General features: G+C 31.3%; 1 protein-coding gene across 1 annotated transcript; it reads right to left on the bottom strand.

Annotated features, from left to right (window-relative positions):
- Nucleotides 1–11,315: 11,315 nt before the first annotated feature.
- Nucleotides 11,316–14,062, bottom strand: LOC108468872 (pre-mRNA cleavage factor Im 25 kDa subunit 2). Its single transcript, XM_017769731.2, has 7 exons — nt 13,783–14,062; nt 13,163–13,208; nt 12,607–12,700; nt 12,415–12,488; nt 12,190–12,276; nt 11,983–12,093; nt 11,316–11,644 (listed from the first exon to the last, which is right to left on the bottom strand). The coding sequence occupies exons 1-7, from the start codon at nt 13,899–13,901 to the stop codon at nt 11,573–11,575; spliced, it is 603 nt and encodes a 200-aa protein (XP_017625220.1). The 5' UTR covers nt 13,902–14,062; the 3' UTR covers nt 11,316–11,572.
- Nucleotides 14,063–14,706: the final 644 nt, after the last annotated feature.

Raw genomic sequence — 14,706 nt, 5'->3', positions numbered from 1 at the left:
GAAGCTGAATAAATTATGTAATTAAAGCTTATTGAGTCTAGTTTCAAATGAAATAAACAAGAACATATTTTGAATTCTGTAAAATGAGAAATTTGATTCGTAATGAAGAGTGGTCAAATTAGTCAAACAGTGAAACATGGGAAACTTTAAGAAAAATATGGTATTGATTGGCTAAACCAAAAATTCTGAAAATTTTACGGATAGAAGATATATGAGTCTATTTTCATGGAAAATTAACGGCACTTGATTTGGAGTTTCGTAGCTCCAGTTATAAATGATTTAGTGACTGTTGCTCAGGAAGACAGCTTGCAGTGAAATTATGATTATGTGGTAAACATTGACAAAAATTTGTTAATGAGTTGCTTATTGATTTCTTATAAGCTTACTATGATCTGTAGGTGTGGTTGGCCGAATATGGTATGGGGTTAATATGTAGTTCGTGTTTGAATAGTTAGATTAACGTGTTAGTAATCCAATTGTAGGCAGTCCGTATGTGTGGATCTCGTCAGCATATCGTCGCAAAGCAGTGTGTAACTAACACCCTCTTTCTTAGTCGGATCGGCAAAAGCGAAAAGCCAAATCTTTGGCGGTATTTTGTAGATTTGCTAGTGTGCGAATGCTCGTGAGCTAAATCGATTAATGTTTTTGGTAAGCTGCAATGTTTGACCGCAAAGTGCATGATTTACGTGCCTTCGATATTTTTGGGCTTAATGGGCCAAAATTGGAATGATGGGCCAACGGCCCAATTCAAGAAGAACCCTCGGTAGTGATTACGTTAGTACGTGAAAAGTAGGAATATGCATGAAAACCCTAAAATAGATAAATTACTGAAATACCTTTAAAAGTGGAAAATTTACGCTTTACCCTAGTAGATAAATTACCAAATACCCCTAGGGTTAAATTGACCTAAATGCATGTTTGATTTGTTATTTATTGCATGTCATGTTGTTATTATCGATGCATGGGATTGGGATATTGACGGAGGAAGTACTTGAAAGTGGCTTGTCCACGTCTTGGAGGCTTTGCCTCAATTTATCGATAACTGAGCAAAGAAGGTCAGCAATCGTGGAGTGTTAAATTTGGGTGGGTTGAGCTATTCCCCACATGGAGTGTAGGGTGGTACGGGTGGAGTGTAGTGGTTGGTGGGTTGAGTAGTCTCCCAAATGGGCTTGCATATGTTATTGATGTTGCATGTATTTTGAAATGGGCCTATGGGCCATACTTATTATCTGAATAAGGGCTAAGACCCAGTTTATTGTAATCTGAATAGGGCTCGCCCAGTACCACTGCTATTACTGAATGGGCTTAGGCCCAATAGGCTTGAGCCGACTTGGGCTTTGAATGGGTTTTCCTTACACACCGAGTTTCCCCAAACTCACCCTTTTATTTTCATCCACGCAGAAATCCCCAACCATAGTGGGCTTGGAGTCGTGAGGGAATTCGGAGTGGCCACCCGCTCGAAAGTTTGATTTTCTTCCGTGAACTGGACATCCTTTTAATTACGTTTGAGGTTTTGGGCTTTTAAATGTAATAAGGCCGCTTATTTATTTTTGATGGTTTTATATGTTTTATTAAGATAGGTAATATTTATATTTAACTGTTGAAATTGGATAGCTTTAGGGCGCGTTTTCAAAAACAGTAATTGATTTCAAAATAACACGAAAACAAGAAAAGCTTCCGCAATGAAAGTATTTTCCAAAATTAATCACTTTTCCTAAAAATGACTTAATCAAATCGGTTTCCTAGAAATATCCATGACATTAAGGTGTGGCAATGGCGGTATGCATGTCTAGGATTGGATCCGAAGGGAGCTTGGTACTTAAGCAATCAGATGGACTCACCACCTCTTTTCCGATTTCCTACCTGGTGCACAGCTTCCATTCACTTTAACCTATAATGAAATTATCTTTTAAAACACTAAGTAAGTTTTTCTAGATCAACAATATAAAATATTTTTGAACGCTTCGATGTGGCATGTCGGATCCAGTCATAATGTCTGGGCCGGGTTTGGGGTGCTACAAGTTCTTGAATCCAAATCTTTAAAATTTTTGTGTCTTCCATTACTTAAAAATTGTTGATTTTGGCTTGAAGTTTATTGGAACTATACCTTGGTTATTCAATTGATAAAGAGAATTTAATGATATTATTTAAGTGGAGCTATTGTTCGATTTGTGTGTATATTGCATTGTGGTGAAATAAGCACAATAAAAAGATGGTTGAATTTAACATGCATGCTGTTCGATTTGAGCTTGTTGAGGAGTTTAAATATGGAGATTTAAGACTGTTCATCATGATCATAATGCTGTCAAAAAAAATCAGTTTTTTTTTTATGTTTCAACATTAATGTTGAAGCTAAAAAGAAAAAGAGGCTATATATGTTGAAGGGAAGTAAGGAATTAAATTGTATGAAATTTAAATTGCTGCTAGCTAGAGAAATTCAAAAAAAAAAGAAAAGAAAAGAAAATGATGTTTGTGGCTATTAGATTTATGATTAAATATTGCAGTATTGAGTTAATTTATCAGTAATTAACTTGGTGCAAATGAATGAACTTTATGATGTGTGAAAACAGTCAGTTGAAATTATTAAAGTTTGCATATGCTATTGAATAAACGCTGAAATTTGATATGTTTGGAATCTAGAAATTTGGAGTGCTATATTCTATAAATTATGATGTCTGAATGGTAAATAAATGATGTTCAAATGCTGAAATTTATTAAGTTTGAAAGCTGGAAAGCTTGATAGACTTGATCAACAGCTCGTTTGAAGCATGGTATTCTCCTAAATTCTTATACCTTTCCTTTCGTTTGAAATTAATGTATGTGCTATTCAGGATAAAAGAAAAACTGAAGAGATTAAATGTTGAGTTAATTGTTGATGACCGTTCTTAAGAATGCTAAATTTTAAGTATGAAATTGCTAAACTAAATATACTTAAATCTGTTGAGGAGATGGACTGCTACTGATTGAAATAATAGGGAATTATGAGAGGTTAAATGCCAACTTTGGCCTCTATACAAATGCTGGACTTTCAGCATTTAATTTCCCTGTTTAAAGATGTTTTAAACTTGCCAAATATGCAACAATTGCATATGTTATTTAATTAATTAAATAAATGATAGTGAGTTCTTTACCTTTTCTTTCTTGATTGTTTTGTTGCATCTTTATGCTGGTATGAGTGATGGAATTAAGTGAAATTTTAGTGAAATTTTTAGCTGTCGAGGGAGCTGCTGAAGCATGCAGTTTGCATGCATGCTGTTTAATTTCTTACCAATTTAGGTAGTCTGATCGATGGTTGTTTATTGTTGTCCAAATAATAATTAAAGATCATCCAAGTGATCAAGAAATTAAAATGATCTGAACAATGTGAAACTAAATTGTTAAATGTTAACTAATGATGTCCAAATGGATATGAATTTATGATGTTAGTAAGCTAAAAATTTAGGTGTTAAATGCTGCAATTTATGGTGTCGGAAAGTTGTGATTTATGATATTCGAATGATGTATTTTAAGTTGTTCGAATGTGTTAAAGAGTTGATTTAATATAATTCATAATGGTTTTTATTGTTGTTCAAAGCATGATGAAATAAACATGTGAGGTGTAGTTTAATATATTCCTTGCTGACCTGTACGGTTGTCCAAAACAAGACAAAAATTTAGTTGTCTTTAATATGTTCGAATGTGGCTGTTCGAATGGTTCTTCAAATTTTCCAAATGTGTCTTTAAGGTGCTCGAAAATGTCAGTCCTTAAGTTTTTATATATATATATATATATATATATTCATGTATATGCATGAAACGAGTACGTTTGAGCAAGTGATTATGATTATTGAAAGAGTATATGTTATGCTAAATGAGTAGTGACTCTATGAATCTATTCATGATAGATTATGATATTACTTATGTGCTTCTAAATATGGAAACTAAACGTGGTAAAAGTATTATGTTTTAGTTTGATTGATTGAATTAGAAGTAGATATGAGGTTTCTAGATGCGAAAGACCATGTGAATCAAATTTGGAAGAAATAGATAAACTATATATGCGTGCATGAGGTTTGAACTATTTGACGGAATGGTGAGATCTCTTGATATTGTTAAACGGGGTTTCTGCAAGGTTTAAGACGATGAGGCTTAGTAATGAAACGACAGTTAAAGATGTTCAGTACATTAAGTTGGCCAAGTATGTATCAGGTACTTGTCTGTGATTTTCAATTCGGATTAGATCAAAAGTATACAAAGCGATGCATATGTGAATAAGTGTATGAATGCAAATGTGACCACAGTCCATGTGACTATGATACATATGGCCAATGTGTTATGCCATAAGAATGTATTCGATTAAACTATAATAGAGGCATTTAGATTGGAGTGTAATTATGAGCTAAGTGTGCCTTGTGAGCATATGAATATTTGACCATTTTGGTCATTACCATGAAATAATTTGTGGTAACTAAATGATGTGGTTATTGAAATTATAGTTCGTTATGGAGCTCTAGATTGACTTCATTGATTAGAAAAAAAAATCGAGTGATAAATGATAATTGAATTTGATTCTGCAAAATTATCGTTTTACTTAAGACTTACTAAGCTTATGTAAGCTTATTCTGTTTGTCTTTTTTCTTTGTTTTATAGATTGTGGACTCTGATTACTAGCTCGGGGATCGTCAGCACTTCATCACACTATCTACTATTATGGAAACCTTGTGATTTGGATTTAGCTTATGGCATGTATAGGATATATTATACTAGAATGATATCGTAACTATTGTTTATAAGCCATGCGAATATGGCATCTTTTGGAAGTCTACTTTTATAAGTTATAAGTTTGATCTTTGTTTGTGTTTAGAAATTTAATTAAATGAACAATCTTTATTCAAAAAAAAAATGTTCAAAATTTTACTGTTTTGATCTGCTTCCAAATTTTCTGGTAACGCTTCGTCCTATTCCGGCACGGTTACGGGATAGGGGTGTTACAATAGTCGTGTGAAATTTTGTAGACCGTGTGGACCACGCAGGCTACCTTTTGGGGCCTTGTGGGCCACACAACCGTGTGGGCCCTTTTGACTAGTTTTTAGGCTCGATTGAGGGTCATTTGGCAGACTCGAAATTTAGGTCCATAGATATCGTATAGTGTCGGAAAAGTTTAAGTTTAGTACGTTACATATGAATAAACTTAAAGGTATGTTAGGTAGGATAATTTATAAATAAACCAAAACTATATTATGATTTATATGAAAATATGTGTATATGCTAGCTATATGTTGTGTGATATAAGTATGTGTGATATTTGATTATGATATGCATGTGTTTTCAGGGCGGACTATGATATGATGAAGGAAGTTCTATATGACAGTTTATACTACAATTATGGAAGCTAGACTGTAAATCTATGTATGGCAGCTTAGCTGCAAATATATGAGTGGCACACTGCCACATATTGGTGTGATTGGATGGATGGACTCTTGTAGTCCTATATGGTGTAATTGGTTGGACGGAGATGGTGTTTAGCTGATGGGGGTAGGATATGATATGTTATACTATGATTTGATCCGATATGATATGTTATGCTATGGTTTGATCTGATATGCTATACAATTATTCAATATAACACGAAATGTTATGATATGATAAGATACAATCCGTATAAATTTTGATATGTTCTAAAATATTTGGAAAGATATGCTATGAAATGTTCTGTTATACATTTATAAATGTACTTAAAATATGGGTCATCTCGCACACTGGGCTTAAAGATCACGATTTGTATGCTTTGTTTTAGGTAATCCTCCGACCTAAAAATAGACGATGACTCTGGAGCTCGGGTTTCAGGGTTTAGATTACAAACTATGGGCTTTTCTTTTTATTTGTACATTATGGACATTTTGGACTGTTTTGGATTTTTGGTTTTTGTTGTGGATTTTCTTTTAATTTTTAGTTAGTTCTTTAGCATTATTTTCATATTTTTTACGCAAAGGTTTTAAAAGCTCTAGAGTGTTTAATTTATGAAAACTAAAAATGAACCGCAATTTTATATACAAAAAGTTTTAAGGTTTTCTGTTGCAAGGCTAATTGAGATTCTCCCAAAATATTTTTGTACACAAATGTTTTCAAGTAAATTGGTTTTGATTCTAAACAATCCAATTAAGTTGTGATTTTGGAAAATTACTGGGTTTTCAAAAAAGTTGTTCAATTAATTTTACACTCATTGAAGTTGGTTTCCTTCTAAGCTAAATGTTTGTATCTCTTACTTGTACGATATAATCTCATTGATCCAACCGTAACATCTAGGTTGGGTAGAGAGTGTTATAAATATATAAAATCAAATTATTATAACATAGATAGACAAAGAACTAGAGAAAAGTAGTTTAAACAATTACAATACAGATCGACTAAGAATTGGAACAACTGAAATTAGAACTAATTGAATTAAAACCCATACATGACAACATATGATGGAACTCGGAGACCCATACATATAATTACGCATGGTGAATCTCAAACTTAGGTACTCAAAACCCAAGACCTTTACCTTTTCCAATTAAAGCAAAGTTTCATTGGAAATTTTAAATTATACATTTTATTTATAATATATATAAAATCATGATTTTGGAAAATCCGTTTCCAGAACAGGGTTACAGAGCATTACTGGAGTTTTCAGATCATTTACAGATAATTCATGTCAAATACCATACATTTTTCGATATTATTCATAACATCCTTTAAATGGACCCTCGAAGCCTAATACGAGTATTAGAATCGAATCGAGACTAAATCGAGAACTTAGAAGTTTTTTTGTAAAATTTCAAAGTTTTTCCTAGGTACAGAAGTCACAAGGTTGTGTGGCCAAGGGACATGCCCATGTGGTCCCATGACATGCCTGTGCTTCAGGCCGTGTCTTACCCATTGTAACTCCCTGACTTGGGTCACACGGCCAATCCACACGCCTGTGTGCTAGGCTGTGTGGCAAATTTATTTTCCCAAAATTAGTTGCAGTTTTCACAGGCAAAGCCACACACCAGTGTGCTAGGCCACGTGCCTCACACGACTGAGACACACGCCCTTGTCTCAGACCGTATGCTCAGTTCTGAGCATTTTGTTTCTAAATTTTAAGATGCAGGGGACACACGGCCAGACTACACTCCATGTGTATGGCAGTGTGTCACACACAGCTAAGACACACACCCGTGTCTCTGTCCTTGTAGACAAAAATAAGCCATTTAAAGGTCATTTTTCTTACCCTTTTCACAATCAACTTGCATACAACACTCTTATAGACCGAAAAATCTCAATCAAGCAACCAATACAAGCCAAAAATCAAGTTTTAGATCTAATATGTCATTACACAACTCATTTAAATAAATTATTCGTTATTTCCTGCCAACCACTATTTCAGTTGATGAATTCACTTATTTCATCTCAAAATTAACATTATCACTGAATCTTCAACCTTTAATGTCGAATATCACTTACCGAATTATCAACCTTTTTCAGACTGATGAATGTCTTACGGATATGAGTACATCGTAAACAGAAGCCCGAGGGCTAAATAGAAGCACATAAGTGTTAACAGAAACCAATAGGGTTGAACAGAAGCTCATAAGAGTTAAACTAAAACCCAGAAGGGTTAAACTGAAACTCATACGAGTTGACTGAAGCTCATGAGAGCTAAACAGAAAGCAAACACGAAAGTACGCAACAAATACAGAACCTCGGTTTACTTGGACAATTTATCATTAATTCTTTTTTGCACTAAACGATTGTACTCAATCCTGCATTCCGTTCATTTCGAACACTTGATTCAATTTCGTAAATTTAATAATAGTTTAATTTTTAGCAAATGCTACAAATAAATACAAAATACCATTTATCAATTAACATATAACATTAAAATTTAACCATACGAACTTACTTGGACTAGTTTTGTAAAATTTGTTGTAGCTCAGGAACTATTTGGATAATTTCTCTTTTCCTCAATTTTCTTTGGACTCTTGATCTATAAAATAAATTTATTCTTTCATTAGCATATATATTTTAGCCTCATTCCACTTCACAATTTATACCCTTTAATTTTCAAAATTACACATTTACCTTAAATTTTATAGTTTTTACACTTTAGTCCCTAATAAATTGACCCATCAATTGAACTAATTTTTCTTAATTAAAACTTTATTACTTCATTCTAAACTAATACACAACCTTTGATATTTAGAATTTCAGCATCAAACCCTAATTCTTAACTTTTTCACAATTAGGTCCTAAAAATCAATTTCTATTGAAATCACTTAACAAAATCATCACATAACAAAATTAGAACTTCAAATCCATACTTATTCATCATAAAATTTCAGCACTCATTCATGGAAACTTGCAAAATCACTCTTAGAATCAAAACTAATGAGTTCAATAGTTGGACCTAATTGTAAAAGTCTTAAAAATACAAAAATTTCAAGAAAAGAACAAGAATTGAACTTACATGGTGCAAAAATATAAAAAACCAGCTTAAGAAACCCTCCTATGGTGTTTTTGGCTGAAGAAAAATGAAGAATTGTCTAGAGATTCAATTTAGTCCAATTTTAACTATTAAATTTTATCTTTTTTCCAGTTTTACCCTTGTTCACACTAGTTTAATTGTTTTCTTGTACACACATGTCGTCCAGCCCTATTGCCCATGTGTCTAATTTCCCATTTGGTACTTCCTAAATTACTTCTTAAGCTATTTAATTCCTATTTCTTTAATTAGCAAGTTTTGCACCTTTTTCACTTTAGTCTTTTTTAATTAATTGACTATCAAAACATTAAAATTTTCTAACGAAACTGTAATACTAATTCACTAACACTTTGTAAATATTTATAAAAATATTTATGACTCGGTTTATGAAATCAAGGTCTCGATACCTTATTTTCGACCTAATTTACCTAATAGAACTACCCATAACCCCTTTCCAACCCTTAAATAGGAGGATAGCACGCTTCAACACACTCGAACACACGTCCTCCTACATTGGCAACAATGTCTATGCCAGTCAAGCTAAGACTCAATTGACATTTAGAATTATTAGTTAAAAAAGTTGAAATGGAATAGAAGTTGTGATAATTATACATTTAAAAATAATTATAATTTAATAAAAGTTGTAATAATTACACATTTACAAATAATTAGAATTTAAATTACAATTATTATTTTAAAAAGTTTTGCTAATTTTAAAATAAATTTATTACTTGATATACCCCTCACCCGATCCGACACCACTAATTTTTGGGTCGTTACATTACTTGAATAGAACTCTAAGGCTTTATTTGTTTACTGAAAATGGCTTCCAAAAAATATTTTCTGCATTTTCCTGTGTTTGTTTCATGGAAAATAGTTTCGTTAACAGAAAATAATTTTTTTTTCTTGCAGAATGACTTACCCTTCTAAAAACGTAAATAATTTTCCGAAAAGAACTTCTTTATGAGTGATTTTATTTTTATATAAAATTAACTTAAGTCAAGCTTAATATTATTATATTAATAATAAATTTTATTTTTAAAATATTTAAAACTAATAAAATATTAATATAAACTATTATAATTTTTAATATTATTAAACGTAGATATTTAATTATCTATATATAATCATATAATAAATTATTAATATAATTTATTTTTTAATAAATTATTTGATATTTCATTTTATTTCAATAATAAATTTAATTAATATTTTCATATATTATTGAAAAATATTCAATATTAATATTTTAATAATAAATATTTATTACAATATTATAAATATAGAAATAATAAATTTTTGTAGTATAAAGGTTAAAATATGCCATAAGTCTATGTCTTGTTCACAAATTTGAAATTTAGTCCATTTACTTTTATTTTCAAGAATTTAGTCCCTTTACTTTTCAAATTTGAAAATCAAGTCCAATTGTTCACATTGTTAATTTTTTTGTCAATTTTGTTGATGTCATATTTCTAAAAAAAAAAAATACTCGGTATTCATATAACTAAAACATGATGTTATAATGAACATGAATTTAACAAAGTAATTTTAATAATACTAATAACTGAACTTGAGTTTTGATATCTAAAAGTAGGACTAATCCAAAAATAAAAGTATATAGACTAAATTTCAAATTTACTGAAGATTATAAAGACTTATGACATATTTTAACCTAGTATAAAAATATAAATATTTTAATTATATAAATATGAGTATTTGTTTAAATAATATTTAGCTTCATTTATTCTTTATAACTCTAATGTGTCAATATGTACTCTCATATATGTAATATATGCACTTTAAATTAAGTTTTAATTAAGAATTTCTTTTTGGTGAATAAGTTTTAATTAAGCATTATTTATTATTAAGTTTATATATGACATTAATTATTACAAAATATTTTCTTATTATAAAATAAATTCAATTGTTAAAAGGAAATTGCACCATAATATTTTATAACAAATATATTTATGGCATGTTTGTCTTACAAAGATCAATGTAAAATATAAATTTATAGATATAAAAAAATTCAATTAAACAATGAAAAGATAAGAAAATCTCAAATATATGTTTGGTTCATTGAAAACAATTTTTATGAAATATTTTAGGAAATTTACCAAACAACAGAAAATATTTTACACAGATAACACCAAAAAATTAAATTTTTCAGAAAAATTAGTCATTTTCCAAAAGCCATTTTAGTGAAACAAACGGATCCAAGTATAAAATATAGGAAAAAATTGTAATAATTATAATTTAAAATTACTAGTTTAAATTTTTTGAATTTAACAAAAGTAGTGCTAATTTTATTGATGCAAAATAGAGTTATTACTTGAAATGAAATGAATGTTAAGCATCTTAATTATTACTTAATTATATTAATTACATATAGTAAACTAGATCTGTATGTTGAATATATTAAAATATATTAATTATTATTTTAAAAAATCTATTATAATATTTGAATTGATAAGGTAATATATTTGAATAAGAAATATTAATTTATGCTAAATACTAAAATTGAAATATAATATTTAAAAACTTAAATATTAAACGTGTAATATTCATAAATAATTGTATAGTAAGATTAGAAATCCCAGTAAGATTAAAATTGTGAAATAAATAGGTTTCAAAGATTCAACAATTATAGTTATCATATAATATAGTGATATTTAATATTCAATTTTAGTTATAATCGAATAATATACAGTGCTAGAAAAATTCAAGGGTAAAAAACCTGAAAAAGCATCCAAGGTCCCATTTAATATTTTACCCATGATTAGTTTTAGATTAATTGGGTGGGTCGTCCAATAAGCATTGTTTACAGGTGTTTAATTTATTATTTTAATCCATTTTTGTATTGAACTTAATAATAATAATAATAAATAATGTTATTTTATATTTGTTAATGAAAGACCTACATGACCTAACTAGATATTAGGAATAAGGTTAAGTGTCGCGTACAAATCAACTTAGGTACCCCCCAAGGAACACAAAAAAATCTCTCATTCAATACCATCACCCTACAGCCTTACAAGTTCTCTCAGGAGGTAAGGATAAGGTTCCCTCTTCACATCCACGCCACAGTTATGTAGTAATCATGTTGAACTGGAATCTAGAGAGCTGCTGCGGAATGGTTGATATTACAGGTCCGTATCTCTGTTCAACATTTAACTTCTGTTTGTTAGAAAGAATACAAGCAGCAAAACAACCCGTTTTATCATTTCATCAACTTGCAGTAGAAATTCAGACAAAAGCAACGAGGAAATTTAAGTGACAGAGTTAACCAAGTTAGCAGTTAGAAGCAGACATAATTTTAGAGAAGAAAAAGATGAATAGTATGATCTACCACGGGCAATTTGCCACACAGCCATTCTTTATTTCCATTTACCCTTTACTATACTTTTGAAATCTTGTAATCAAGACGCATTTTCATTAATACAACATTAAAAACTTAAATCCGTTGAAGAATGGACTAAAATTAGGTTGCTGCCTACCTGAACATTGTCATAAAGCTCAAACAATGGTACAGCAAGAAGTTTCAAATTTTTTGGTACTGCAAAGTACTCTTTCTCAGACAAATGGACAAGGAAAAGCTTCTTGCATTCCTGCAATCATATCAATAACAGAGATTGAGAAAGGACAGGATAGGTCATAAATAGAAACATCAAGTAACTAAAAGATCAACAACATCTACACGATACCTTAGGTTTTGTGATGTGGGGAGGACAATATGGATACATTATGGTCTCAAAGTTGGGCCTCCACCAGATGGCCACGCACTCACCAATCTGAAACAAGATAACAAGGAAGAGAGAGAAATGTGAATTAAAGAAAATGTTTCCAAGCTACACCATTACAATGATCAACGGAAATTGTTAGGAAAACATGACTAGTCATCTTAGTAAGATAGTTACAAAAATCTGTACCTGCCAGTCTGGCACAAGAGCAGGTGAATTAGCTCCAAGCTTGCTGGTCAGCTTCCTTTTCAAACCCTCAATCTCTGAAGCCAAACAAACATAAGAGCATAGGTATTACAAAGGACACAGAATCTCCAAAATAGCACAGCAGAAACAATGTAAGGAGAACAACATAAAATGAAAATAGTTAAAAGATGATACCATTCTCTCCAGGCTTCAGTCGTCCACCAGGAAGTTTGCAGAATGTGTTCCCAATTTGCAGAAGAAGAATGTGAGGATGATTATGTTCTTGGACCTGCATGAGAAGGTAGTATAAGCAATCGAAGGGAAAAAAAAACATTAAAATGGTCATAATTAGAAGCCAACTTTTTGTAAACCACACAAAAATTATGGTAAGTAGTAAGTTCAGCAGAAGTACAAGATAAACTCATAATGCCAAAGAGAATGCTAATTCCTTTAGATATTATCATAGACAATGATAATTAAAATATACATATAAATTCCATAAAAAAGGGGCCTTTCATGTATTAGGATGTAATTCCTCTTTATACACATAAGACATAGTTGTAAATTTCTTCCAGGTTGACTATCATGGCCATATGTAAACACATGTACGGGCTAACTACTGTGTATAGAAAAGTAGGAGTGAAAACCATTACCACTCATATTTGCAAAAGAGAGAGAAGCATAAACATTATAAGGTTAAATCTTGTTGGTTATTATGATGTAATGGCTAAACAGAGGTACAGTTACATACCAATAAAATTGCTTCAACGCTAGTTCTCATGCCCTCTTTCATGTAACTGCAACTCCAATAAAAAAAATCGATTACTAACTTAAGCTCATAAAGGAAAGTTTCAACATGCCAATCTGTAAGTAATCTAATGACATCCACGATAAATTCTTCAAGTAATTGGCACCTGTTTTCTTTTTTGAAAAAGGGTTTTCTTGCTTTTGCTTACCCAAAAACCAAGTCAATACTTTTACATCGTCTAAAATACGAGAAACAAAATCAAAATCTCAGTTCAAATGTTATAAGGTTTCTACCAGTAAATAGGTTTTGAACTACATATTGCCCCCAGATCCCAACATGATCTAAGAAACGAGAAGCAGCTAGGGTTTCGAAGACCACCGACTCAACTAATTCGAACAGTCCAACACAAAGCAATTCAAAATTAGCCCTTTTTTCCTCATTTTCTTTTCATATTTCTGAAACAGAATAGTACAAAGGAACCCTAAGCACATGAAAAGCCAACTTCAAGTCAGCATTCTCAGGAGCCAAAAGGAAAATTGGGGTTTATCTAGGGTTTTTAAAAATCCTGAAAAAATATGAAATTATACAAAGAATAAAATGAAGAAAGTGAAAAAATGAATTACTTGACTTTCATGCGAGCAAGGCGATCGGCGACGGACGTGTCCTTCTCCATCTTCGGCTCTTTGGTACCAAAGGTGTAGCTGGACAAAGGGTACGTGTTAACCACCGGTGACATTACCATCTCTCCCTCTCCGAGTCGAAACGTTTGTTTCCCCGGCGGCAAAATCGATTGTGGGTACGGAGAGAGAAGGGTGGGAAAGGTCAATGAATATTGTCTTATTAATGAGTTAAGCCCATTGATAATAATCAGGAAAGGGCCTAACCATTGTTGTAAAATGGGCATATGTTTATTAGGCTCATTGCATTTGTCGATATGTCACATTACTCATTATCTGCTATTTCCGCTCCTTCTTAATCCTTTCTAATACAACCATTACAAATAGGTCCATCGTATCAACATCATCAACTAAGCGCAGGAAATTAAAAGATTTGAGTTTAAAAATGGTTAATAATGGTGATCTCAAATTGAAGTTTTGCCCAAGGTACAATCTTCCTACACTTGCTCTCTAAGTCCAATTGTGATTGGTATATAAGAAAATACAACACAAAGCTACTAGAAATCTAATTAAACTAAGTATTTACAATAGAATCTAAAAAGAAAATTGATACAAAACCCTAAAAATATTAAAGAAATCTTTTTTGTCCACCCTTTCCTCCATTGACCTCTTAAGTAAACCGCAAATCGCGACAATATTGGTTCATCATTGTGACTTACTCCACTATTTTGCAACATTTGAGCATTAGAAGTCAATGGCAAATGTCGCGACGTCTTCTTCTAAAAGTTGAGACACTTGCTACTACCATTTCTCCAACATTGCTTCTAGCACTAAGGACTTTCATATAAAGTAATGAATTGAATTGATGAGATAATGCTAAAAATGAGATGATGAATTACGCGCAATTCAAAATATTAGAAAGTGTTTGAA

Source organism: Gossypium arboreum, chromosome 8 (assembly GCF_025698485.1).
Source record: "Gossypium arboreum isolate Shixiya-1 chromosome 8, ASM2569848v2, whole genome shotgun sequence".
NCBI lineage: Eukaryota > Viridiplantae > Streptophyta > Magnoliopsida > Malvales > Malvaceae > Gossypium > Gossypium arboreum.
The sequence above is the reverse complement of the archived record's forward strand: the minus strand, read 5'-3'. Positions and strand labels throughout refer to the sequence as shown.

Bases quoted from the DNA above. Each gene is read 5' to 3' on its own strand.
- LOC108468872 (XM_017769731.2), bottom strand. From the start codon at position 13,901: ATGGTAATGTCACCGGTGGTTAACACGTACCCTTTGTCCAGCTACACC. The intron at 12,701-13,162 runs GTATGTAACTGT...CTTCTCATGCAG, and splicing joins GCGTTGAAGCAATTTTATTG to GTCCAAGAACATAATCATCC. The intron at 12,489-12,606 runs GTATCATCTTTT...GTTTGGCTTCAG, and splicing joins ACTGAAGCCTGGAGAGAATG to AGATTGAGGGTTTGAAAAGG.